The 27,410-nt window shown below is 47.3% G+C and overlaps 2 protein-coding genes across 6 annotated transcripts in view; both read left to right on the top strand.

Annotated features, from left to right (window-relative positions):
* pip5kl1 (phosphatidylinositol-4-phosphate 5-kinase-like 1) overlaps nucleotides 1–13,759 on the top strand; it is a 67,690-nt gene extending 53,931 nt beyond the window's left edge. For both annotated transcript variants that reach the window (XM_068012162.1, XM_068012161.1), the window contains exons 7-11: nucleotides 760–794; nucleotides 4,355–4,410; nucleotides 5,525–5,637; nucleotides 6,657–6,819; nucleotides 10,011–13,759. In XM_068012162.1, coding sequence (XP_067868263.1) covers nucleotides 760–794; nucleotides 4,355–4,410; nucleotides 5,525–5,637; nucleotides 6,657–6,819; nucleotides 10,011–10,434 — 791 coding nt within the window. In that variant the 3' untranslated portion in view covers nucleotides 10,435–13,759. The remainder of the gene's footprint in view (nucleotides 1–759; nucleotides 795–4,354; nucleotides 4,411–5,524; nucleotides 5,638–6,656; nucleotides 6,820–10,010) is intronic.
* A 6,838-nt stretch (nucleotides 13,760–20,597) lies between these two features.
* Nucleotides 20,598–27,410, top strand: part of LOC137347604 (endophilin-B2-like) — a 102,060-nt gene continuing 95,247 nt past the window's right edge. For all 4 annotated transcript variants that reach the window (XM_068012159.1, XM_068012158.1, XM_068012157.1 and 1 more), the window contains exon 1: nucleotides 20,598–20,730. In XM_068012159.1, the coding sequence (XP_067868260.1) occupies nucleotides 20,668–20,730 (63 nt within the window). In that variant the 5' untranslated portion in view covers nucleotides 20,598–20,667. The remainder of the gene's footprint in view (nucleotides 20,731–27,410) is intronic.

Raw genomic sequence — 27,410 nt, 5'->3', positions numbered from 1 at the left:
ATATTGAGGGGCCTGAATAGAGTGGAGGTGAAGGGTCTATTCACCTTAGCAGAGAGATCAGTGACGAGGGGGCATAGATTTAAAGTGATTAGTAGAAAAATTAGATGGGAGATGAGGAAAAACGTTTTCACCCAGAGGGTGGTGGGGGTCTGGAACTCACTGTCTGAAAGGGTAGTTGAGGCAGAGACCCTCAACTCATTCAAAAGGAGTCTGGATATGCACCTCAAGTGCTGTAATCTGCAGGGTTATGGACCAAATGCTGGAAGGTGGGATTAGAATGGGTGGATTGTTTCTCGGCCGGCACAGACACTTTTTATATTTCCAAAATATACTTTATTCATAAAAATCTGTAAAAAAAAAAATACATTACAAAACAGTTCCAAGTCAAAAAATACAAAGAGTGCAAAGGAGATCAGTTGCCTTGGCTGGCACAGACACGATGGGCCAAGTGACCTCTTTCTGTGCCTTAACTTTCTATTGTTCTATGATTCTATACTGACACACTCCCGGGGACCCCTTTTATTCTAACTGTTACCTAAAGGGAAAGTTTTGCTATTGTCACAGAAAGTACTTTTTAATCAATATAGATCAAAAATAATCCAGTAAGCAGACAAATCTGAGAACATCTCACAATCTCAGACATGGGACCATTCTCCAGGATTGGAATATTGATTTGCTGTTAGCGTCTGGCTCTTTTTGTTGTGAGTCTTCCTGTGAGGATGAGTTGTTTGAGGTTGCCTGTTCTTTTCTTATTTGCAGGTGTGCACAGTATCAAGATACCACACGAGCGGAAGGTGAGCCAGTGTCTGCATTCACTGTTCTAAACTGTATTGTGTTGTGTTCCTATGGCAAGGACCTAATGCAGACCATCTCTGTTAGCACTGGGTCTGGATGCTCACAAGCTGCATTGACCTGGACTATATCCCAACTTTATTCCAGTCAACAGTTTGTGGTAACGTTGAGAGAAAGCATCGAAATACATTTGGATTCTGTGTCCAGGTGTTTTGGAGCAGACAGAGACATCCACCACCGTCCCCGCCCTCAACTCCACCGAATTTCACACACTCCCAGGGCCCCCCCCCTGTAAATACCAGAACGCTTCCAGGTACTTGAGCTCGTCATCTGTGCAGACACTTCAGCACTGAGGGAGTTCTGCACTGCTGGAGGTGCCGTCTTTGGGATGAGATGTTAAACTGACCTCTCGGGTGGATGTAAAAAGACCCCACGGCACTATGTCGGAGCAAAGAATTCTCCCCGGTGTCCCGGCCAATGTTTATCCCGCAACCAACAACATCTCAAAAACAGACTATCTGGTTATTATCAGATTGCTGTCTGTGGGATCTTGCTGTGTGCCAATTGGCTGCCACGTTTCCTACATTACAACAGTGACTACATTTCCAAAGTACTTCATTGGTTGCAAGATGTTTTGGGATGTCCTGGAGGTCTTGAAAGGCACTATAGAAATGCAAATTCTTTTCCTTTACCATCAGGAGGATGATTCATCAGAGTCAGTTGAAAGTAAAACAGCGAGGATGGATCAGGAATATTGGGTTGTTGGAGACAGTCAGACTTGTTTTCCCCCTCTTTTTTTTTCCCTCTCTCTCTCTTAATCCAATCTTTCTTTTCCTCTCGTTCTGTATCCGATTTGACTCACATTCACTCTATTTCCTTCACCTTTTGTTCCCCTGTTTCTTTCTCCATCGCTGGACTGAGGTCCTGGATAGTCTGTTGCTCTCGCTGCTCCGTTATCTGCTCACACTTGCAGCCAGTTTCAGTGCAAAAATATTTAGGGGTGAAGGGTGCAGGGAATGGTCTAACTAATATGACTCGATGTGAAATGCCCACTCCAGTAAAACCTGGTCCTTTCCCCACAGTAGTGGGTTTGTGGGACTGTCTCCCACCCGAAATAGTTCATGATTTATCAATTAATTCCTTCAAAAAGAAGTTGAACAAATATCCCTGGGTTTAAATCCTACGGATCTCCTTTTATAATCATGCCCTTTGATTCCCATCCTAGGTTTCAAATCCCTTCATGACTTTGCACCTAAAAAGGATTTTAAAATCAAGGCAGTGCCCGACTGGGATCCGTTGTATTATAAAAGCAAAATACTGCGGATGCTGGAAATCTGAAATAAAAACAAGAAATGCTGGAACCACTCTGCAGGTCTGGCAGCATCTGTGGAAAGAGAATCAGAGTTAACGTTTCGGGTCAGTGACCCTTCTTCGGAATAGCAAATATTAGAACAAAATACTGCAGATGCTGGGATCCGTTGTAGGTCAGCGAGCACAGGGGTGAAGGGTGAATGGGACTCAGTGCGAGTTAGGATACAGGCAGCAGAGTTTTACACGGGCTCAAAAAAAGGACAGAAGCACTGTCGCTGGGTCAAAATCCTGGAACTCCCTTCCTAACAGCACTGTGGGTGTACCTACACCCCAAGGACTACAAAGGGAGATTGAGGTAATGGGCTTGGGTCTGTGAGGGTCTGTCCAGGCAGTTTTCCCACTCTTCATATTGTCCCATTTTATATAAAGAGACGGGATCTGGTGGGGCCACAAGTTCCCTCGAGCGGGAGAGGGGTGAGTGAGCTGCACCTTTTAAGAAACCAGTGAATTATTTATCAATTGATGCAGGGAGATCTGTAGGTACATTCAATAGAAACAATAAAAGAACTGATCTGATCAAAATGTCCAAAATTGAGATTTAAAATAAAAACCGCAGCATTCAAACCGTGGCCCAATTTGCAAATGACTTCTATCACTGAACGTATTTGGATCCCGACAGTATGGAGTGGACTAAACTCAAACTTCCCCAGAATGATACCAATTTAATTCCTCACAGGGCACAAACAATGAAAAGACCTGGGGGTGGGGGGGAGGGGCGGAGAGGGAATTTCCGCAGTTGCTGCCAAATGTATATTCAGTAACTTTTCTCTTGCTGTTATGAGGAATGCTGATGTGGGACAGTGAAATGGGTTTGAGACCAGAGGGAAATAATTCCTGTACAAGCACTGTCCCCTGGTGACGAGATGAGGAATGGCAGACTGAACGTTCAGTTTGATTCTCAATTTATAGAACCGTGGGGCAGAACTTTCCTGGCCCTGGGATGATGGGAATGGAGCTGGGGAGGCCGGGAAAATGGGGGAGAGCTATGTCAGGACAGCTCCCCGATGCATTCCGGGAACTTTCCTGGGGTGGGCTGGGATGCTGATTGGTTGCCTGCTCTGTGACCGGCGGAGCAGCCCCCCACCCAACACTGAGGCGGCCTCCCTGCAGCGGGCTGGGGGCCCTTGGGAGTCGAAGGTTCCATGCCCTATTGACAGGGCCACAGAAAGGAAAGGCCGTTTCCCCCCCCCCCCCCCCCCCCCCCCCCGCCTCCCTCCCTCATTCCCTGCGGCCCCAACAATCCCCCCAGGAGGGGTTTCCCCCTCTGCTTTGCAGGGCCTGCCGCCGTCCACCCTCAAACATTTAATTATTTTCAACCCTCTGAGGATGCCTCCATGTTGAGGCGCCCTCGCGGTCTCCTACTTGCCTCAGCAGCGCCCACCTGTGATTGGGCCGGCAGCACCGGGAGCCCGCCCACCCTCCTTAATTGGACAACGAGCACAATGAGCCGGCCAATTAAGGAGGCCGCATCTGGGAAAACAGCTCCCCCGGTCTGGCTCCCATCAAGTGTGGGCTCGGGACCCCCCATTTGATCCCAACATTGGGGTCCCAAGACCTGCAGGAAAATCCTGCCCACAGAATCTTACAGCGTGGGAGGACTTTACTTAAGTACTTCAGAAGCGGAATCACTGTTGTAATGTTGGAAGCTTTTCAGCCAATTTGCAGCAATGTGCAAGAGTGCAGGTTCAAAGCACAGGCTGGGAGCAGGTCAGGCAGCAGTCAGTCACATCTGCTACTAGTGGACCTCCGTGCTGTCACTTGTTCCTCACTCATTCACGGGATGTGGGCGTCTCTGGCAAGAGCAGCATTTATTGCCTAACCGTAACTGCTCTGGAGAAGGTGGTGCTGTCTTCTTGAATACAACTGAGTGGCTAGCGAGGCCATTTCAGAGGGCAGTTAAGAGTCAACCACATTGCTGTGGGTCTGGAGTTACATGTAGGCCAGACCAGGTAAGGATGGCAGATTTCCTTCCCTAAAGGACATTAGTGAACCAGATGGGTTTTTACGACAATCTGGCTATCTTTTTATTACAGGTTTATTTAATTAACTGTATTTAAGTCTGCCAGCTGCCGTGGCGGGATTTGACTCCTGTCTCTGGATCATTAGTTGCAGCCTCTGGATTAATAGTCCAGTAACAACTACTATGCTCCCGTTCCCATCTTTCTGAAAACAAAATTTCTCTTTTTGACAGAAATACTTCATCGTAATGCAGAGTGTGTTTTACCCCGATGAGAGAATTGTTGCCAGGTATGTAGTAATTTTAGGAATTATTTGATGCGGTAGAGTAAGTTAAATATAGCATGGTCTTTCACTGAGGGTTGATTTCAGTTCAGATCTCGTGCTTTCGCTGGAAAGGACTAAGCACCCAATTGGCTGGTACAGAGTTGGTTATTTGGTCATGGAAGGAGTGTTTATGTTGCAGCCTGTCAAACTGTTAATCAGCCTCAGAATGCTTGCACTATTCTCCAAACGAAGTGTGAAGATATGAAAGCAACTTTAAAATTCTGCAACCCCGTGACAAAACTTAGAATCCCGTTAGCGCTTTCTTAACGGCCTTAACAAAGCCGAGGTGCTGCCTCTTAATGTCCTCTCCCATATCCCATTGCTCCTCCCTAGCTCTGAGTCTGTGCCTGGAATATTACAGCCCCCCAACGAGCGGGCTGGTGGTCGGGTTGGGGTTGGGGGTTGGTGGAAATTGAGTGGGAGGTGGGGGGTGGGTTGGGGGGTGGCTATTCCTGATCCCCTCCTGCCTCCGCTGCAATTTTACGCAGGGTGGCGAGAAACGGCCCGCCCGCTCCAGGCCAATTAAGGCCCTTGAGTGGCCAATTACCTGCCACTTAAGGGCCTCCTTCCACCGCCATGGGTATTTTACCCTCAGTGGCCAGTCGGCAAAGGCCCAAGAATTCAGGCGGGCTGGTGGGGGGCCCTTCTGATTGGGCACACTGTGCCCCATGGAGGGCTGCCCCTTCCCCCCCCCCCCCCCCCCCCCCGAAGCCCAAACCGCCCCAACGCAAAATGCACAACGCTGCCTCCCACTCCGATTGTTCCCAGCCAGGCCCTAAAAACTTAGCTGAGTTCCTGCTACCTCCGATGACCGTGTGCAGTCCCAGCAGTGGCCACCACTCCCAGTGGCGCTGCTGGGACGAAGAGCTGCCGGCCCGTTGATTGGCTGACAGCTCCAGTAAGCGGGACTTCCTGCCTCAAGGAGGTGGAAGTCCCGCCCTAGCCCAATTAAGGGCCTGGGGAGCGAAAAATCCTGGCATGGCTCCTCAGACCCGGTGGGCCTCCTGTCCAACGTTAAATTCCGGCCAGTGAGTGTGACGGGAATGTCCATCTTTGGTAACCTTACTCTTTTCCCCAGGTACGACATCAAGGGTTGCCAGGTGAGTCGATGGACAGACCCCGCCCCCGAGGGCAGCAATGTCATCGTGGTGCTTAAAGACTTGAATTTTGAGGGGAGCACGATCTGCCTGGGTAAGAATAAGTTTTCATCTTCTTCCAATAACAAATGTTACATCTGTCTGCAGCTATTTTCACTCCCCTATTGTTAAATCCCTTTCCCCCACCCCCTAAAATTCCTCCACTGAGGCCCCTGTTTCTGAAGTTGAGCACCGGGATGTGATGCTGATACAGTATTGTCACTGAGGAGATGGGAGTTAGCTGATGAAGAACTGACCCTCCCCCTCCCATTACACTCTGAGTTTATAAGGATGCATCCTAGGGCTCCCCATTGACCAGAAACTGAACTGAACCAGCCACATAAATGCTGTGACTCCAAGAGCAGGTCAGAGGCATGAGAATTCTGCGGCACGTAATTCACCATCTGGCTCCCCGAAGCCTCATCTACAAGGCACAAGTCAGGAGTGTGATGGAATATTCTCCACTTGCCTGGATGGGTGCAGCTCCAACAACACTCAAGAAGCACGACACCATCCAGGACAAAGCAGCCCGCTTGATTTGGCACCCATCCACCACCTTCAACATTCACTCCCTCCACCACTGGCACACAGTGGCAGCAGTGTGTACCATCTACAAGACACACTGTACCAACTTGCCAAGGCTCCTTTACCAGCAGCTTCCAAACCCATGACCTCTACCACCTAGAAGAACATGGGCAGCGGACGCATGGGAATACCACCACATGTAAGTTCCCCTCCAAGTCACACACCATCCTGACTTGGAACTATATCGCCGTTCCTGCACTGTCGCTGGGTCAAAATCCTGGAACTCCCTTTCTAACAGCACTGTGGGTATACCTACCCCACATGGACTGCAGCGGTTCAAGAAGGCAGGTCACCACCACCTTTTTGAAGGCAATTAGGGATGGGCAATGCATGTTGGCCTAACCAGCGACGCTCACATCCCATGAATGAACAATAAAAAGATACAAGTCCCATTATACTCAGTTTGTGAGTTCCTGAATCTACAAACACATGTTCCATACTTTTTATGTTCTTTCTGTGCTGATCTGGATTTTCAAAACTCTGTTCCAGATCAGCAACGGTCCTGGCTTGTTCGGCAAGTGGGTGTTGACACGGAGTATTTAAAAGGACTGAACGTTCTGGACTACAGCCTCCTCGTGGCCCACCAGCCCCTGCATCTTGACGAACGTCGCCAGAGTTGGTCCTTTGCCAACATCATTCTCCGCACTAAGAAGTAAGCAGATTTACCAGAACAGGCAGGTCCCCGGGCACGGTCGCTTTCCACTGTAGCTAACCCATAATTAATCTGGACATAAACATAGAAACATAGACAAAAGAACATAGAAAATAGGAGCAGGAGTAGGCCATTCAGCCCTTCGAACCTGCTCCGCCATTCATTATGATCATGGCTGATCATCCAACTCAGTAGCCTGTTCCGGCTTTCACCCCATACCCTTTCCTCCCTTTACACCCAAGAGCTATATCTAACTCCTTTTTGAAAACATTCAACATTTTGGCCTCAACTGCTTTCTGTGATAGTGAATTCCACAGGCTCACCACTCTCTGGGTGAAGAAATTTCTCCTCATCTCAGTCCTGAAAGGTTTACCCCGTATCCTTAGACTATGACCCCTGGTTCTGGGCTCCCCGACCATCGGGAACATCCTTCCTGCATCTACCCGGTCAAGTCCTGTTAGAATTTTATAGGTTTCTATGAGATCCTCCCTCACTCTTCTGAACTCCAGCGAATATAATCCTAACCGACTCAATCTCTCCTCATATGTCAGTCCTGCCATCCCAGGAATCAGTCTGGTAAACCTTTGCTGCACTCCCTCTATAGCAAGAACATCCTTCCTCAGATAAGCGGACCAAAACTGCCCACAGTATTCCAGGTGTGGCCTCACCAAGGCCCTGTATAATCGCAGCAAGACATCCTTGCTTCTGTACTCGAATCCTCTCGCTATGAAGGCCAACATACCATTTCCCTTTTTTACCACCTGTTGCACCTGCATGCTTACCTTCAGCGACTGGTGTATGAGAACACCCAGGTCTCGCTGCACATTCCCCTCTCTCAGTTTATAGCCATTCAGATAATCTGCCTTCCTGTTTTTGCTACCAAAGTGGATAACCTCACATTTATCCACATTATACTGCATCTGCCATGCATTAGCCCACTCACTCAACTTGTCCAAATCACCCTGAAGCCTCTCTGCATCCTCCACACAACTCACCCTCCCACCCAGTTTTGTGTCATCTGCAAATTTGGAGATATTACATTTAGTTCCCTCATCTAAATCATTAATATATATTGTGAATAGCTGGGGTCCTAGCACTGATCCCTGCGGTACCACACTAGTCACTGCCTGCCATTCAGAAAAAGACCCATTTATGCCGACTCTTTGTTTCTCATCCGCCAACCAATTTTCTATCCATCGCAATACACTACCCCCAATCCCATGCGCTTTAATTTTACATGCTAATCTCTTATGTGGGACTTTGTCAAAAGCCTTCTGAAAGTCCAAATAAGGGTGGCGCAGTGGTTAGCACCGCAGCCTCACAGCTCCAGCGACCCGGGTTCAGTTCTGGGTACTGCCTGTGCGGAGTTTGCAAATTCTCCCTGTGTCTGCGTGGGTTTCCTCCGGGTGCTCCAGTTTCCTCCCACATGCCAAAAGACTTGCAGGTTGATAGGTAAATTGGCCATTATAAATTGCCCCTAGTATAGGTAGGTGGTGGGAAATATATAGGGACAGGTGGGGATGTGGTAGGAATATGGAATTAGTGTAGGATTAGTATAAATGGGTGGTTGATGGTCAGCACAGACTCTGTGGGCCGAAGGGCCTGTTTCAGTGCTGTATCTCTAAACTAAACCATATTCACTGGCTCCCCCTCATCAATCCTTGAAGAATTCTAGTAGATTTGTCAAGCATGATTTCCCTTTCGTAAATCCATGCTGACTCTGTCCGATTCTACCACTGTTCTCCAAGTACTCTGCTATAAAATCTTTGATAATGGACTAGAATTTTCCCCACTACTGACATCAGACTGGCTGGTCTATAATTCCCTGCTTTCTCTCTACCTCCCTTTTTAAATAGTTACATTAGCTACCCTCCAGTCTGTAGGAACTGTTCCAGAGTCTGTAGAATCTTGGAAGATGACCACTATTTCTAGGACCACTTCCGTAAGTATTCTGGGATGCATACCATCAGGCAGTGGGGATTTATCGGCCTTCAATCCCATCAATTTCCCCAACACCGTTTATCTATTAATACTGATTTCTTTCAGTTCCTCTCTCTCACTAAACCCTGTGTTCCTCAACATTTCTGGTATGATATTTGTGTCCTCCTTTGTGAAGACAGAACCAAAGTATGCATTTAGTTGGTCAGCCATTTCTTTATTCCCCGTAATAAATTCCCCTGTTTCTGACTGTAAGGGACCTGCATTTGTCTTCACCAATCTTTTTCTCTCCACATACCTATAGAAACTTTTACAGTCAGTTTTTATGTTCCCGGCAAGCTTGCTCTCGTACTCTATTTTCCCCTTCTTAATCAATCCCTTGGCCCTCCTTTGCTGAATTCTAAACTGCTCCCAATCCTCAGGTCTGTTGTTTTTTCTGGCAAATTTCTATGCCTCTTCCTTGGATCTAATGCTATCTCTAATTTCCCTTGTAAGCCATGGTTTGGCTACCTTTCCTGTTTTACTTTTGCGCCAGACAGGGATAAACAATTGTTGCAGTTCATCCATGCACTCTTTAAATGTTTGCCATTGCCTATCCACCGTCATCCCTTTAAGTAACATTTCCCAATCCGTCATGGACAACTCACACCTCATTTCTTGATAAAGTATCAACTAACAAGATCCGGCACAGTGATGGGTCGAGTAACCTTCGCTATGCTGTATGATTCTATGGCAACAATTGGCGATGTGTTCCTGCACTTTCTTTGGGTGTCAGCTGTGGCTCAGTGGGGAGCACACTTGACTCAGAGTCAGAAGGTTGTGGGGTCAAGTCCCACTCCAGAGACTTGAGCACAAAATCGAGGCTGATGCTCCAATGCAGTACTGAGGGAGTGCTACACTGTCAGAGGTGCTGCCTTTCAGGTGAGCCATTAAACCAAGGCCCTGTTTGCCCTCTTGGGTGGATATAAAAGATTCTATGGCCACTATTTTGCAAGAATTCTCTCCTCTGCCCTGTGTCCTGGGGCCAATATTTGTCCCTGAATTAACATGACTAAAAACAGCTTATTTTGTCATTATCCTATTGCTATTTGTGGAATCTTGCTGTGCTCAACCTGGTCACATTTCCCTGCAATACAACAGGGGCTATACTTCAAAAAGTACCTCATTGGCTGTAAAACACTTTGGGACGCCCTGAGGGTGGAGAAAGGCACTATAGAAATGCAAGTTCTTCCTTTTCTCTGTCTCTCTCGCAGGTCGATGATCAGCGGGGGAAGCCCCAGTGCCTCTGTGGGGACCCCGGTTCCAGGACTGGTGGAAGAGGACTCGGCGGTGCTGGTGTCTGAGACGGTGAGTGGTACGGACGAGTGCCACGTCAAGGAGATCCCTGGGGCAACCCTGGCCTCGGCGGGCAGCAGCGGGTCAGAGCTGGAGCTGGTGGACACAGCAACCCAGAATCGCCGGCTGCTGCCCAACTATAGGAACTCTCTGCATGTCATCGACGGGGCGCAGACCCGCTATTTTGTGGGCATCATTGACATCTTCACCGTCTACGGCTTCCGTAAGAAGGTGGAGCACCTGTGGAAATGCATCCGGTACAGGGGACAATCCTTCTCTACAGTCAACCCTGACAAATACGCCAAGCGACTGTGCCAGTGGGTGGAAGACCACGCGGTGTAGGATACCAGACGGGGGAGGAAGGAGGACGATCGGGCGCGAGCTCGGATTTTTAGACAAGGAGAGAGTAGGGGGAGGCCACTGCTCCTGTAACTGAGTGTAGTCAGTGACTTGATGGAAAGTCACGGGGTTTGATGAGGGGGGCTGGGTGGGTGGGTGGTGGGAGGGGGTGGTACCCAAGGGGAGGATATGTAACTTAGTCAATGGGGTGAGATGAGGCTCGTGTGCAGCATGAAGACCAGGCATAGCTAGCCAGAAATGCTGTGCAATTAGTACACAAACCCTTGGTGTAAAGCTGGCTCCGATATTGTGGCGTTGGAGTGATTTTGAAATTAACATTGAGAGAAAATCCACATCAGCTGCCCAGCCTCTGCATGATAGGCTGCCTTAACTGCTAGGAGACAAGCAAGCATCAACACCTATTTACTCCTCCATAACGTGTATAAAGAATGATAATGCTGTATAGAATAAATCTGGAACCCAGAACCAGTGGAGTCACACTTGTCAACTCTCTCAACACAACTCCAAGCTTGTCTAAAAGTGGCATTCTGGCCATCATAGGGTTAAACGTGTGGCCGACCATACTCAGTGCCTCATTGACATCAGTGGTGAAAGGGAGCTTCTCTGGGTCCTCGCTGATGCCGTGAGTAACTCTGTACCAGGGCAGAGTTCCTAACTAATGTCAAACCCAGTACTGGACTAGCAGGGCAGGTGGGCAGACTTAGTCAAGTGATGAGATGGGATCTGGGATCAGGCTCCAGCTTTTTGACATGTGCTGACGATTGATTGGAAACCTTAATAACAGAATGCCTCTATGTAGCTTGATGCAGAAGTGGTGGCAATTCACACCTAATGTTTGAAAGTGGGACTTCTGAGGGGAGCAGTTTGGGGTCTTCACGCAAAACTGTCTCATAGTGACCAGCACAGGCAAGGACTTGCAGAACCTGACCTGGGGTCCCCATTTTAACACTTCTGCATCGGCAAAAGAACCAGATGAGAATTTATTTTACGTAACATGTTATGATGGTCTGGAACGCGCTGCCTGAAAGGGCGGTGGAAGCAGATTCAGTAGTAACTTTCAAAAGGGAACTGGATAAATACTTGAAAAGGAAAAATTTGCAGGGCCATGGGGAATGTGCAGGGGAGTGGGATTAATTGGATAGCTCTTTCAAAGAGCCGGCACAGGCACGATGGGCCGAATGGCTGCCTGCTTTGCTGCATCAGCCTAAGATTCTGGAGAGCCTGGTTTAACTAGTAGAGTGGTGCAAAAGTGGACAAGTGGCAGCTCTACACCAGGAGTGAACTGGCTGTACGGAGAAGCTGAAAGTCCTGTTACACTTGTATTGGGAGTGAATGTTTGAACTCTGGTTATAGAATCCGTTGAATAAACTCACTTGGATTAGGGAGAGAGTGCAAGGGGTTAATGGTCAGAGCTGCCCTGTTTATATTCAAGCCTCACAGTGGAGTCATACCGATGGTATCTTAGGCTGGCTGAGCCCATTCAGTTTACAGATGGATTCAGTAAATGGATCTGATCATTATGCTCAATCCAGGGTAAACTGAGATACCATCTCAGTGCACTTTCAGTGTCTGTTTTCCAGCTGTCTCTACCTTTCCCTCTATTAGTCTGGTCCCTATGAGTTTAATGCAATCACAGGGGGGGAAATTACATTACAGAGTAAGAAAGCTGCAATCGGCTAATGGAGAGGTTGGATGGTGTGGGTAGTGTTCAGTCAGTCAGTCAGTTAGCAAGCTTAAAGTGTCAGATCTAGCACTCACAAAAAGTATAAAATGCTGGAAGTTCACCGTCACCTGGATAGCCAGGTTAATGTTCTGGTGAGGACCCTTCCATCAACATTGCAAATTGATAGGTAAGCAGGATCTTGAATTTGTAGCATGTTACATATCCCACACCCTAACAGAACCACCACATATTCCACACTCCAGTAGAACCACCACATATCCCACACCCCAATAAAAACCATCACATATCCCACACCCTAATAGAACCACCACATATCCGACACCCTAATAGAACCACCACATATCCCACACCCTAATAGAACCACCACATATCCGACACCCTAATAGAACCACCACATATCCCACACCCTAATAGAACCATCACATATCCCACACCCTAATAGAACCACCACATATCCCACACCCTAATAGAACCACCACATATCCCACACCCTAATAGAACCACCACATATCCCACACCCTAATAGAACCATCACATATCCCACACCCTAATAGAACCACCACATATCCCACACCCTAATAAAAACCATTACATATCCGACACCCCAATAAAAACCATCACATATCCCACACCCTAATAGAACCACCACATATCCGACACCCTAATAGAACCACCACATATCCCACACCCTAATAGAACCACCACATATCCGACACCCTAATAGAACCACCACATATCCGACACCCTAATAGAACCACCACATATCCCACACCCTAATAAAAACCATTACATATCCGACACCCTAATAAAAACCATCACATATTCCACATCCTAATAGAACCACCACATATCCCACGCCCCAGTAGAACCAGCACCTATCCTGCACCCCAATAGAACCACCACATATCCCACGCCCCAGTAGAACCAGCACCTATCCTGCACCCCAGTAGAACCACCACATATCCCACACCCCAATAAAAACCATCACATATCCGACACCCTAATAGAACCACCACATATCCGACACCCTAATAGAACCACCACATATCCCACACCCTAATAAAAACCATCACATATTCCACATCCTAATAGAACCACCACATATCCCACGCCCCAGTAGAACCATCACGTATCCCACACCCCAATGGAACCATCACGTATCCCACACCCCAATGGAACCATCACGTATCCCACACCCCAGTAGAACCACCACCTATCTCGCGCCCCAGTAGAAAAACCACCTATCCCGCACCCTAGTAGCAGTACCACATGTCCCACACCCCAATAGAACAACCACATGTCCCACACCCCTATAAAACCACCACATGTCCCACACCCCAATAGAACCACCACATATCCCGTGCCCCAATAGAACCATGTAATTTGTAATAACATTCCCATAGAAACCTCTTTGAACTATATGAATTGTAATATACTTTCATTCAACCTTAGGAATGTAATAATCTACAGGGTCTGGTGATGGATAAGGTGTCTGTTTAGCTCAGTTTAGTTGCACCCTCGCCTCTGAGCCAGAGGGTTATGGGTCCAGGACTTGAGAGTTCAATACATTTGTAAAATATGAAAACTCAGGCATCACGTATAATGGATTCACTCTGTGCAAATAACTGATTTAATAAATTGTATAGTATTTGAAAATGTAAATGCTAAATCCGATTAATTAAAGGGTTTTTCCATTCCTTTCCTGTTATTATTCTAATGCATTCTGGTGCACTGGTCACAATGAATCTGATCTAAAAACAAAAATCTTGCATTTCTGTTGCACTTTTCACCACCTCAGGATGTTTCAATATACTTTACAGCTTTACTTTTGAAGTGTAGTCACTGTTGAAATGTAGGAAACATGGAAACCAATTTGCACACAGCAAGCTCCCCCAAGAAGCAATGTGATAAAAAACCAGATAATCTGTTTCAGTGATCTTGATTGAGGGATAAATATTGACCGGACACTGGGGAGAACTCCCCTGCTCTTCTTCGAAATAGTATCATAGGATCTTTGACACCCACCTGAGAGAGCCCCTTGTGTCTTGCAAATGACATGGGTACCATGAACTAGGAAACACCTCAGAGTGAGGATTCTTGCACATTACACATTCATTGCTAGCAGGAAGCTTGCACAGATACCTTTTTGTCAGGTGAACTTCTGATGGGTCCAACAAAATACCAGCTGCCTGTCCAGATATCTGACTCCAACCCTGCCTCAGATCATCTGGGGCTGAAACCCTCATCCATGCCTTTGTTAACCTCTAGACTCAACTATTTCAACACTCCCCTGGACGGCCTCCCATTGAGCTCATCCAAAACTCTGCTGCCTGTGTCCTAACAGGTGCTGGTGCGAGAGGAGAGAGGCCGCAGAGTGAATCAAGCAACAAAGTGACTCCTGACAACGCAGAGCATGCGTAGAGCGATTGTGGATGTCATCAGTATGTGCGATCATTTTTTGCCAGCTTGCCAGTACGAATGCACGCGCTCAGCAGACACAGTCTTCAAACAAAGCAAAATGGAAAAGCTCCAACATTTATGATGTCATTTAACAAATAGAATATGACTTGATTTTGCGTCTTTTTGGTAACTTTGACTAGCCTCCACCATCATCCCTCCTTTCACCCCCCCCCCCCGCCCCACCCAGACTGAATCACTGCCAGGTTTACAGAGCGCTGTGACTTTTGATTATGCTTTGAAACCTAAAAGTCTTACTGCAACTGAATGAGGAGAGGGAACAGAAGTGATTTGCTGATTGGTGAGATTGAATGCTGAGGAGCAGTCTCTTTATATTCTGATCGAATGGTCTGTGCTGGTTGGGGCTGTGCATCACCCCTGTCAGCAGTGAATTACCCTGGGTATCAACTGATTAAATAATTGCTGTCATGTTACCTGCTCCCTCTGTTTCCTGCTGGTGTTAGTTTGTCCTTGTTCTTCTGTGGCTGGGACCTCTCTAGAATCGTTACAGCTCAATTGGCTGCCTCTTCATCCCAGAATTTAGGTGTTTTATTGCGAGCTTGTATAAAATTGATGGACAGGAAGAGACCAGTTGGTCCATCAAGCTGGCCCCCAAACTCCTGACTGGAGCATTGTGACCAGACACTTCCTCCCCCCCACAGCCATGTAATCTCCTGGGAAGGGTGTATCACTACAAGGCTCAATAATCATTAGAGACTACTCATGTTGGTCCCTTGTTGCCTTCACTCTCCAGACCAGGGCCAGCTCGGGAGGACAAAAATTGGACGTTACACATTTCTTGCCTCTCACCAAGTCAAAATGGCTACGGTCGAGCAGGAGGAGAGAAATTCCATCTTCAGAATATAGAATTATTACTGGAAAGGTTTTATTTTCTGAATGTTTTAACAGCTGTTCTGAAACACACTGGGGACAAATAAGCATCACTAGCCTTTGAAGAGAAAGGTGCCAATTCTGCACTGAAGTGTCAGAAATGTAAATAAACGCTCACTTGGCCCCCCCCCCCCCCCCCACCCCCGCACACAAACCCAAACGAAATCAATGACAATACAGATCAGCTCAGAACGTCAAAGTTAGTGACGTGGGAAACCTAGAAACCTCACTCTTAAAATATTCACTTTTCTTTAGGTTTTAAAATGAACCCTCCAGCTTTTGTTAAGACAACCACACACACTCATTGCTTGAAGAGAATTAATTTGCTTGATGGGGGGAAAAAGCTGGGGTGTGGGCCTGAATTGGACAGCTCTTTTAAAGAGCCATCACAGGCTCGATGGACCCAATGGCCTCCTTCTGTGCAGTAAGATTCTATGATTCTAAATAGACCTCTCGAACCCATAGCCATCCATCATGCTAACATCTGTACTTGATAAAGCAACCAATCACACTTTATCAATCATCCCATTCACATTCTGTGCTTCCATATCCTTTCCTCTCATCCTCTTGTGAGAAACTTTATCAAATCCTTACTGGAATTCCAAGTAGACAATGTCTACCATCATCCCGGTGACCTCTGCAAAAAAAGAAAAATCAATGGCATTTTAAACAATTATCCTTTTGAACTGCCCATAGCTGTAACAGTTTGAATGAGTTGGTTGTGACTCTGTGGGTAGAGCAGAACATTGTGGGGTTCAAGTCCCACTCCTGAGACTGGAGCACTGGCAGAGTTACTGTTTTTCAGATGAAATATCAAATCGCGACCTTGTCTATTCTGTCAGGTGGATGTTAAAGATCCTGTGATGCAATCTTGAAGAGGAAGGCACCAGCTATTCCTGATCTAGTCAGTGATCATTGGTTTTCCCCTTCCTGACACTTTGCCTGCCCCCGTTTTGTCTTTCAGGTACGTGTCTGACTGCTTAACTCTATTTCCCTAGTGTTCTAGAACGTGAACTGTTTCACTGTGAGAAAGCATTTTCCGGGAAACTAAGCTTATTTATAGAAATAATCAATAATTCTGTCGGACTAAAAAGCCCTCTGGGTGACAGTGCGCTGGGCTCCACCACCACTGACTTGCAATCCTATCCTTGGTTTAGATCAGTGAGTGAACTGTCAATTCTCTGCCTCACTGCTAGAGGGAGCTGGTTGACCCCTCAGATATGGGAGACATTAGAAGAGTCAATCAGATCTTGTGGAATCCAATTCTTCCCAACTGTTCACAGGGCAACATTGGAAGCAGTCACGGAGACACTGAAAGGCTTGTGCCCTAACACCACTATGGGGAGAAGGTGCCCTGGCAAAAGGAGTCACGTCAAATGAGAAAAACAACAATGGAAGAATGTTAAGGCATTGGAGGGGACACGGAGGAGAGCTACTGGCAGGCTATCAGGGATGAGGAACCTCAGTTATTTGGAGAAACTAGAGACGCTGGGATGGTTCTTTGAGTAGAAAAGGTTAAAAGGTGATTTGATAGAGCAGTTCAAAATCATTAAGGGTTTTTATAGAGTGAATAAGGAGAAACTGTCTCCACTGGGAAACTGAGGGAGTGCTGCACTGTCAGAGGGTCAGTACTGAGGGAGTGCTGCACTGTCAGAGGGTCAGTACTGAGGGAGTGCTGCACTGTCAGAGGGTCAGTACTGAGGGAGTGCTGCACTGTCAGAGGGTCAGTACTGAGGGAGTGCTGCACTGTCAGAGGGTCAGTACTGTGGGAGTGCTGCACTGTCGGAGGGTCAGTACTGAGGGTTGCTGCACTGTCGGAGAGTCAGCACTGAGGGAGTGCTGCACTGTCAGAGGGTCAGTACTGAGGGAGTGCTGCACTGTCGGAGGGTCAGTACTGAGGGGGTGCTGCACTGTCAGAGGGTCAGTACTGAGGGTTGCTGCACTGTCGGAGAGTCAGCACTGAGGGAGCGCTGCACTGTCAGAGGGTCAGTACTGTGGGAGTGCTGCACCGTTGGAGGGTCAGTACTGAGGGAGTGCTGCACTGTCAGAGGGTCAGTACTGAGGGGGTGCTGCACTGTCAGAGAGTTAGTACTGAGGGAGCGCGGCACTGTCGGAGAGTCACTACTGAGGGAGTGCTGCACTGTTGGAGGGTCAGTACTGAGGGAGCGCTGCACTGTCGGAGGGTCAGTACTGAGGGTATGCTGCACAGTCGGAGGGTCAGTACTGAGTGAGTGCTCGACTGTCAGAGGGTCAGTACTGTGGGAGTGCTGCACTGTCGGAGGATCAGTACTGTGGGAGTGCTGCACAGTCGGAGGGTCAGTACTGAGGCAGTGCTGCACCATTGGAGGGTCAGTACTGAGGGAGTGCTGCACTGTCAGAGGGTCAGTACTGAGGGGGTGCTGCACTGTCAGAGAGTCAGTACTGAGGGAGCGCTGCACTGTCGGAGGGTCAGTACTGAGGGTATGCTGCACTGTCAGAGGGTCAGTACTGAGGGAGTGCTGCACAGTCGGAGGGTCAGTACTGAGTGAGTGCTCGACTGTCAGAGGGTCAGTACTGTGGGAGTGCTGCACTGTCGAAGGATCAGTACTGAGGCAGTGCTGCACTGTTGGAGGGTCAGACCTGAGGGAGTGCTGCACCGTTGGAGGGTCAGTACTGAGGGAGTGCTGCACCGTTGGAGGGTCAGTACTGAGGGAGTGCTGCACTGTCAGAGGGTCAGTACTGAGGGAGCGCTGCACTGTCGGATGGTCAGTACTGAGGGTATGCTGCACTGTCAGAGGGTCAGTACTGAGGGAGCGCTGCACTGTCGGATGGTCAGTACTGAGGGTATGCTGCACTGTCAGAGGGTCAGTACTGAGGGAGTGCTGCACCGTTGGAGGGTCAGTACTGAGGGGGTGCTGCACCGTTGGAGGGTCAGCACTGAGGGAGTGCTGCACTGTCAGAAGGTCAGTACTGGGTGAGTGATCTATTGCCAAAAGTGTGATCCTTCAAATGAGATATTAAAGTAAGGCTTCCTCCCATTGTGGTGCTTTAGGAACCATCCCATGGCACTGTTTAAAGAAGATTACTGTGTTCTGACCAATGTACCTCCCTCAACTGATTCACTGTAGCAACTCACCAAATCTCCTTTGGCAGCACCTTCCAAACCCACCTAGAAGGACAAGGGCAGCAAATGCATTGGAACACCACCACCTGCAAGTTCCCCTCCAAGCCACACACCATCCTGACTTGGAACTATATCGCCATTCCTTCACTGTCACTGGGTCAAAATTCTGGAACTCCCTTCCTAACAGCACTGTGGGTGTACCTACCCCACACGGACTGCAGCGGTTCAAGAAGGCAGCTCACCACCACCTTCTCAAGGGGCAACTGGGCTGGACAAATCATTTCAGCCTTGCCAGCGATGTCCTGAAAATTAATTTTTAAAACTGCAAAGAAAGCAGATTAAAGACTCATTCATCTTGTTGTTGTTTGTCACACTTCCTGTGTGTATCATGGCCACTGTGTTTGCACACAGAACCATACCGGTCGCACATCAAAGGTAGCTGAAGTGCTTTGGTATATTTCTAAATTTGAGTTCCTTTTTACCACCCCCCCCCCCCCCACCCCCCCGCCTCCCAACTCCTGGCTTTACAAAATCATTCAAAATATTGAACCTTTGAGCTGATTCAGTGAATTTTATTCTATTAGAATATTCCTCAGCGCTATTGATAATTTCGAAGATTGCCTTGTTGGCAACAGACCAAAGTTTAAAATCTATGTTGCACCCTTAGGAAGGAATCACTCGGAGATGATTTAATAACACCCCTAATGTGCATGACTCCGAATGTGTATAAAATTATTTTATGAGTTACACTTTCTTTAATTGGTTCTCTTATCGCACCTACGGTTATGAAAACACACTGGGCTGGAATCCGAGGAAGAACTCATGGTGTGTGCTTGATGCATGTTGTGATTAACGTGCAAATCGACCAGCGACTTGTGGTAAAGAGATACCCCGAGAATTGCAAATACCTACAAGTTGCTGCTGGATCTCCGCTGTTGGCGAAAACAGCATGTCATCCTCAACCTCCCCCAGAGTTTCATGAAGTTACTGATTTGCACATTACTTGTCCATTAAATGTGCCACAGAGAGTTAAGACTAGCAATTAACAGTGCAAGTATCCATTTAATGACATGATAATTATTAATGATAGCTGATCAATCTCTCTAGCCCAGAAAGTGTGGAGTCTCATTCCATCAAGTGGTGAATTATTGGAGATTTAAATATCATCAGCTTTTAAATTTTGTGCTTTCTTTTCTTTTCTATCTTTTTTTCTCTCTCTATGCTACATTTCTTTCCCTCTCTTTAGTTCTCTTTCTGTACCTGATTTGACATTGAATTCCCTCTCACTAATTCACGCTCCTCCTCAATCCTCTGTTTCTTTCTCAATCCTTTAATCTCATTGTTTCAGGAGATAGGTTGTCGGGCCCCTCATTTACTGAGTCCCAGATGCCCTGTTGCCTTTACTGTGCCGTTATCAGGTCACACTTCCAGCAAGTTACAGGGTGAAATATTTTTAAGCTGAAAGGTACAGGATCAAATTTAACTAACAGGCCACATCGCAAGATGACCCCCCACCTCAGCAGACTCTGACCTGCTCTCATCATCTAAGACAATCACTAATCACCAAACTTTGCTGAATATTCAGGCTTTTTAAAACAACCTTATCTTTTCTTGAAGCTTTTACGCATTGGAATAATCAATAATTTTTTTAAAAGAGCTGTCCATTTAAATTCTGGGCCCCATTCTATCATCTGCAGTTGCCTGTAGAGGGAAAAGGAGCTGGAGATTGGAGTTGCCTGTTTAAGAGGCAGTGTTGTTGATTGCTGATGATCTGGATGAGACAGCTGATTTTGTGTGTGTTTTATGTTAATCTCTCTCAGCAACAATTGCTGACCCTGCATCTTTAAGAAACTGATCTGATACAAGAGACATAGTTGGCACAGGCTGTGCATCCCGTGCCCAGCTGATGGGGCAAAGACAATTGAAGGGCAGCCCTGTCTGTTTCAGAGTGCAGGAGAAGCATTGCCTGTTTAAGAGCCAATGCCTGCTGATGGTTGCTGAGATGGATGGGTTTGCCTACTAGGTTGTATGTGTGGTTTTGCCAGTCAGTTATTGAGGGAGGTAGCGAGCAGGAGGAAGGATGGATTTTAACGTGAAGAAACTGGCCTCAGATGCAGGAGTTTTTTTCACTAGAGCTGTCCAGGTGAGGACTTGTTCATCCAGTTTCTTCTCCCTACTGCTTACCTGGTGTAAGAGTAAATTTGTACAGGTTTATTCTGAGGCCTTGGTAGGAATAGAGAGGAAAAAGAGGGAGAGCAGGGGAGGGAGTGAGAGACAGTCAGTGCACACAGCTAGGAGTGAGGGTGACAGCTTACAGCACAGACCCAGAGACAGACCCAGGGTAGACCCTCTCCAGCACCTCACATGGGGCGGCATCAGGCAGTTTGAATGTAGCAGTTCTGAAAATAACAACACTTGGGAGACTTGTTAAATGAGAAGTTTTTCCCAGGTAGCTTACTGATATTAATTAAAATCTAAAACCTGAGGTTTGGGAGGGGGGGGGGTGGGGGGTGGATACAGGATAATGTACACACGCTGTCCCAGCAGCTGTGTGCAACTTTGGGGTGGAGTTGTTAGCTTGTCTGGTGAGTTCTATTGCAGGGTTGTTGTTTTTTATTTGAAGGAGTCGCATTCCCAGTTTAATTATATCCCTATTCCCTGGAACGTAAGCTATTTCTTGTGCTTCTCTTTTCTGTGCCTGTTTAAACTCTGGGTTGCTAATGATTTTTGCTTTGACTCTTCACATCTGTACGATGTGCCTGGTTTTCTTGTGCTGTTTCCCCCCACAGATTGGAAGTTTAATATTTCTATCCCCCGCTCAAGTACTAAATTAATGTGTTGTTTATTTGAGGATTGACAAACAGCCTCTTTGTAGTAATCATTAGGGATTTGATCTTTCAAAATATAATCTTCTGCCATTTATTGATAGTGGGAGAAAGGAGAGGGAAGTGGGAGTGTCGCGGTTGGAATAAATTGTTGCTGGTGTGGATGATATTTTGTGCCTTATTCGGATGCCCCCCATAGTGATGGGACTTCAGTCTATATGTGATTCCACAATGGGGATGGTCTCTGCCTGTGTCGAGCTCAACAATGTCTCTGCTACCAGACCACCCACTCAAGCCGCACGATTTGAGTGCTGTATGCTGCCACAGGGCCCAGGAGCACCTCTGTATAACATGGAACTGGGCATCTTGAGATAGGAACCAACCCAAGTTAAAGCCAGTGATTAATTCCAAGGGAATGGCTTATCAGCTGTGGCTCCATACGTAGCACGACCCCCCCCCCGCCCCCCTCTGAGTCATGAAGGTCCTGGGTACAAGTCCCCACTCCAGAGATGTAATCCAGGCTGACTTTCCCAGTGCAGTACTGAGGGAGTGCAGCACTGTCGGAGGTGCCGTTCTTCAGGTGAGGCATTAAACCAAAGCCCCAACTGCCATCTCATAAAGGATCCCATGGCCACTGTTTTGAAGAGGAACAGGGGGAGTTCCCCCCAGTGTCCTGGGGCCAATATTTATCCCTCAACCGACAACACCAAGGAAACAGATTAACTGGTCACCGCATAATTGTGGCTTGTGGGATCTTGCTGTGTTTGCTACCTTACAGCAGTGACTACACTTCAAAGACTGCAAAGCACCTTGGGGCGGCCCATCTGCCATGGTGACTGGAAATGTTCCTCCCTCACTGAAGCCGATGTGTTTCGTTCCAGGACATGTCGCCCAGTCATTGGGCAATTTTGTTCCTTCAAGTGTCACTGGGTCAAAATCCTGGCACTCCCTCTACATTAAAAAAAATTCTCCGGATGTGGGCATCACTGGCAGCATTTATTGCCCATCACTGTCGAGAAGGTGGTGGTGAGCTGCCTTCTTGAACCGCTGCAGTCCATGAGGTGAAGGTACACCCACAGCGTTGGCTCCTTCATCGTCGCTGGGTCAAAATCCTGGAGCTTTCTCCCCTACGGCACTGTGGGTCGAAAAGGAAATTGGACGGGTACTTGAAGGAAAATTTTGCAAGGCTACAAGGACGGAGCGGGGGAGTGGGATGGATTGGATTGCTCTGTGGAGAGCCAGCATGGATTCGATGGGCCAAATGGGCTCCTTCTGCCATAAATGACTGACTTTTATGACTCTCTGACCCATGCCAACTAGACTGCAGTGGTCCAAGGCAGCAGCTTATCATCACCACCACCTCGAGGGCAATTAGAGTGGGCAATAAATGCTGGCCTAGATAGCGACATCCAAGAATGATTTTTTTTTAAAGTTCAGTTAATGTGGGTCATTCAGTAACGCCGAACAATATGTGATTTGAGCTGAGCATTACGACAGAAAAATTTGAAGGTGTCTGTTAGGGGAATGGGAGATATTCCCAATCACCCCTGTGCTCGCTGACCTACATTGGCTCCCGGTGAAGAAATGTCTTGATTTTAAAATTCTCATCCTTGTTTTCAAATCGCTCCACCATTAGTCGATGCATCTTCAGTTGCCTGGCTCCTAAACTCAGGAATTCCCTCCCTAAACCTCTCAACCGCACTTTCCTCCTTTTAAGACACTCCTTAAAACCTACCTCTTTGACCAAGCTTTTGGTCATCTGACCTAATATCTCCTTTTGTGGTTCAGTGTCATATTCTGTTTTATAATGTGAAGTGCCTTGGGGATGCTTCACTATTAAAGGTGCTATATAAATAGAAGTTGTTGTTTTCCTCCAAACCCTGGGCGGTGAGCATCATTGATTTGGGGGGGGACATTTTAACCAGTGGGATCCTGTCCTTGCCTCCCCCAACCTCACCCCTTCTCCACGGTCACTGAGATTGAGTTAACTCAGCCGAGGATCTGCTCAGTATCACGTGGTGCTATTCCCTACACCAGCGCTGGGATCGAACCCTCTCCCCTGAGAGGGGTGGGAGTGGAATGGAGGGGCTCCACACCATAGTACAGTACCATGTGAACAGCTGCGAATGATTGGTTCATCTCGAGATTAACGATCCTTGTATTGGTGGCAGGGGCAACAGTGGAAACCCCCCCATCTTGTCCTACACTGCAAGGTGATTGGCTGAGAACTGACAGCGTATACATCACGAAGACTTAAAGAACTGTGGTTTGTCCAAATTGCACTCTGTGAATATCTGTGGACCAGAAGACCAGATTATCTGGGTGAGGGGGTATATGTGGCCCTGGTGTCTGGGTGAGGGGGTATATCTGGTATCTTATGTGTGAGGTCTGCACTTCCCTTTCTATTTGTGATTATCCCTCACTTGTTGCTTCCTGCTGTGTACATTTGAAAGGTCGGGTGGTTTGAAGAGGCCTGTTGTTGGTACTGGTGGGCCGATCTTAAATAATGAATGATGAGGCCTTTTAGAATCAACAACCGGACATAATCCTGGTTTGGAGTCCTGTGTTCTGCTGACTCCATTTTATAATCTCTGTTTTAACCCTGCAAAGTACTGCTTGTGCTGTTGTAATCTCCAGCTGCAGGGTTGTGTCCACCTCTTCCTCCTTTTTTGCTTTTTAAAAACCCTGATTATTTTTTTCCCCTCTGGAGTATTTGACAACAGCGGAAGTGACGAGTGAGATGAGTCTGTGTGTAATCCAATCTGCCAGTGCACTGTACACTAAACCTGCAGCATCCCAGGAAATCAAGAGGAGATAGTTCTGTTATGTCTTCTGTCACCCTTCACTTTTAAAGAGGCTGTAACCCTGGCAATCTCTGGATATAGGCCAAAAAATCGAGCAGGAGTGTTAAATCTACCATGTGTTACTTGGCACATACTCTAGAAAGATAGATTTGCATTTATATAGCACCTTTCGTGACCTCAGGATGTCCCAAAACATTTTACAGCCAATGTAGTACTTTTGAAGTGTGGTCACTGTTGTAATGCAGGAAACACAGCAGCCAATCCGCACACAGCAAGATCCCCAAAAAAGCACTGAGCTAATTATCAGGTAATCTTTTTTTTATTTCTGATGTTGGTTGAGGGATAAGTATTGGTCAAAACACAGGGGTAAGCTCCCCTGCTGCTCTTCGAGATAGCGGCCATTGGATCTTTACGCCCACCTGAGAGGGCAACGAGCTCCTGGTCTAACGTCTCATCCGAAAGATTGAGCTGCTGACAGTGCCACACTCCCTCGGTACTGCAGTGGAATGCCAGCCTGGATGTCATGCTCTGGAGTGGGAATCGAACCCAGGACCTCCTGACGCAGAGGCGAGAGTGCTGCCCACTGAGCTGCAGGTGACGCTGGTGGGCAGAGGCTGACTCTCTCTTACAAGCTGGCAGAATTGTGATTCACCTGTAACGCACCACCTGCAAATCGGCTAATGAGGCACTGTAAATACTGACAGATTATTTAAAGGACAATATTGTCTACAAAACTATTATTCCAGCTTCTGGGGTCTGAAAATATATATTGCCTTGTCTTTGTTACATTTTAAAGTGTCTTTTTCCCAAAAGAAGAAAGGGGGAAGCCAGTCTTCACCTGTTGGTATTGGGGAGTGACCCGGGGTTTGCCGATCTACAAAAGTACAATTACACAGGGAAGGGTTGATGTCGAAAGGGATCTGGGTGTCCTCGTTCATAAGTCACTGAAAGCTAACATGCAGGTGCTGCAAGCAGTTAGGAAGGTAAATGGTATGTTGGCCTTCACTGCAAGAGGATATGAGTACAGCAGTAAACATGTCTTCGTGCAGTTGTATAGAGCCTTGGTGAGACCGCACCTGGAGTATTGTGTACAGTTTTGGTCTCCTCATCTAAGGAAGGATATACTTGCCATAGAGGGAGTGTAACGGAGGTCCACCAGACTAATCCCTGGGATGGTGGGATTGTCCTATGAGGAGAGATTGAGGAGACTGGGGCCTGTATTCTCTAGAGTTGAGAAGAATGAGAGGTGATCTCATCGAAATTTACAAAATTCTTACAGGGCTCGACAGGGTAGATGCAGGAAGGATGTTTCCCCAGGCTGGGGAGTCCTGAACCAGTGAACATTATCGCAGAATAAGGGGTAGGCCATTTAGGACTGAGATGAGGAGGAATTTCTTCATTCAGTGGGTGGTGAATCTTCGCAATTCTCTACCCCAGGAGGCTGTGGAGGCTCAGTTATTAAGTATATTCAAGACTGAGATTGATAGATTTCTAGATATTAAAGATATCGAGGGATATGGGGATAGTGCAGGGAAATGGCATTGAGGTGGAAGATCAGCCATGATCTAGTTGAATGGTGGAGCAGGCTCGAGGGGCCGAATGGCCTACTCCTGCTCCTATTTCCTATATTCCTAACTGACCTTGGGGTCTATCTATTTAAAGCATTGTGTTGGGGCTTTAAAGGGACAGGCCAATTGTGAAGCTGGGTGCCCTAGCTGCAGAATAAGACACGGGGAGGTACCTGGGATAGTATAAGTAGTCTTTAAATGGAGTATCCTATGATTTAGATCACTAACGGTGGTCGGACTGTGTCTGTTTTAGAGAGTTGTGGAAGGCCTATGGTTACGAAAGACTCTGGGTGCTGTATGTACCAGCCATAAAACTCTGACCCACTGGAACCTGTTGCATTGCTGTCTGCAAGTGCAGTCCCAGGGGCCTTTGTCAGTGTCCCTTGTGAGTGGTGAATAGAAATGAAAATAACTTGTTTTTACTTTCTGATCAGAGTTGTAACTTGCTCATCCTGAGCAGTTGCTCGTTGCTGCCTGGGTGAAATGGCAGGCTATAGGGGCAGGGGAAAGGATGAGACGCTGAGAGATTCCATCTTGTTTCCACTTCCCACCTTTCAGCCCTGTTTCAGCGTCGAGTATTTTTTTGGTCATGGCTTTGGCACAGAGTAACCATGTCAGACCACACAATCCTGGGACACCAGGCAGTGTGACCTTTCCATTTTGGGCGCACCTGTTGGCCCTGTCTTAACTGAACCTTTTAACTCTGTAATCAATAATAGCCGGCAGTTCCATGCAGCAGGAAAGCCAATAGAGAGCGGCGGATAATCAGATCCAGATTTGAAGGAACTAGCAGATTTCTAACCTGTTGTGTGTTGCTGTAGTTGTTGTAATGTAGCTCGGGTATTGTAGATAAAGTCTAGGAGTCTAGATTAGGTCAACTAATAACTCTTTAATTAAAGATACATTATGATTTACACTCTCCTCAAGCCTCCTGAGCTAGCATCCTTTGTGCTGCTACCCTCTTCTACCCCAAAGCCCATTACCATGTGACTATTATATCATCATCTCTACAGTGGGAGAGGTTGGTGTTACTGTCTCCAACATTAACCCTCACATGTCCTTACACTACAGTATGTATCATCCAGCAGCTCTCCCATCCTGCATAGCACCCACCCCATTCCTGCTCCACCCCACATTGCCCCACTCTGCTCATCCGCCCTCCCCACTTTAATTCTTGGAGGATTGCAGCAAGTTCTGCAGTGTCTGCTCTGGAACTTCTTCCCTGCACGAATGCACATGCTGGCCTGAACACCTGGTGCTTGGAAAGTGCCAGTTCTTGCTCTGTCTCAGCCTCCTTCCCTCCTTCTGTCTCTCTCTCTCTCTCTCTCTCTTCCTCTCTCCCTCTCTCTGCATCAGGCTCGTGCTCTCCGAGCCTGGCCTGTGTTAACTTTAGGCCCAGTGCATTTACCAGAACCCAGTGCCCAGTTCCTGTTCGAACTGATCGCACTATTGGGTTTACATCAGCAGGTGTACTGAATTTATTTCTGCTTGGTTTATATCACCCTCCTGCTGTGTAATTGGCTCAGTGAATAAATCTTGAAATGTGACAGGTTTTCTTTTCACATGCTTTATCAGAAAGTTGGTTTGCAATGATGTAGAATGAGTAATTGGTGTCAGAGATGGATT

Source organism: Heterodontus francisci, chromosome 32, assembly GCF_036365525.1.
Source record: "Heterodontus francisci isolate sHetFra1 chromosome 32, sHetFra1.hap1, whole genome shotgun sequence".
NCBI classification, from domain to species: domain Eukaryota; kingdom Metazoa; phylum Chordata; class Chondrichthyes; order Heterodontiformes; family Heterodontidae; genus Heterodontus; species Heterodontus francisci.
This window is presented reverse-complemented; position numbering and strand designations above follow the sequence as displayed.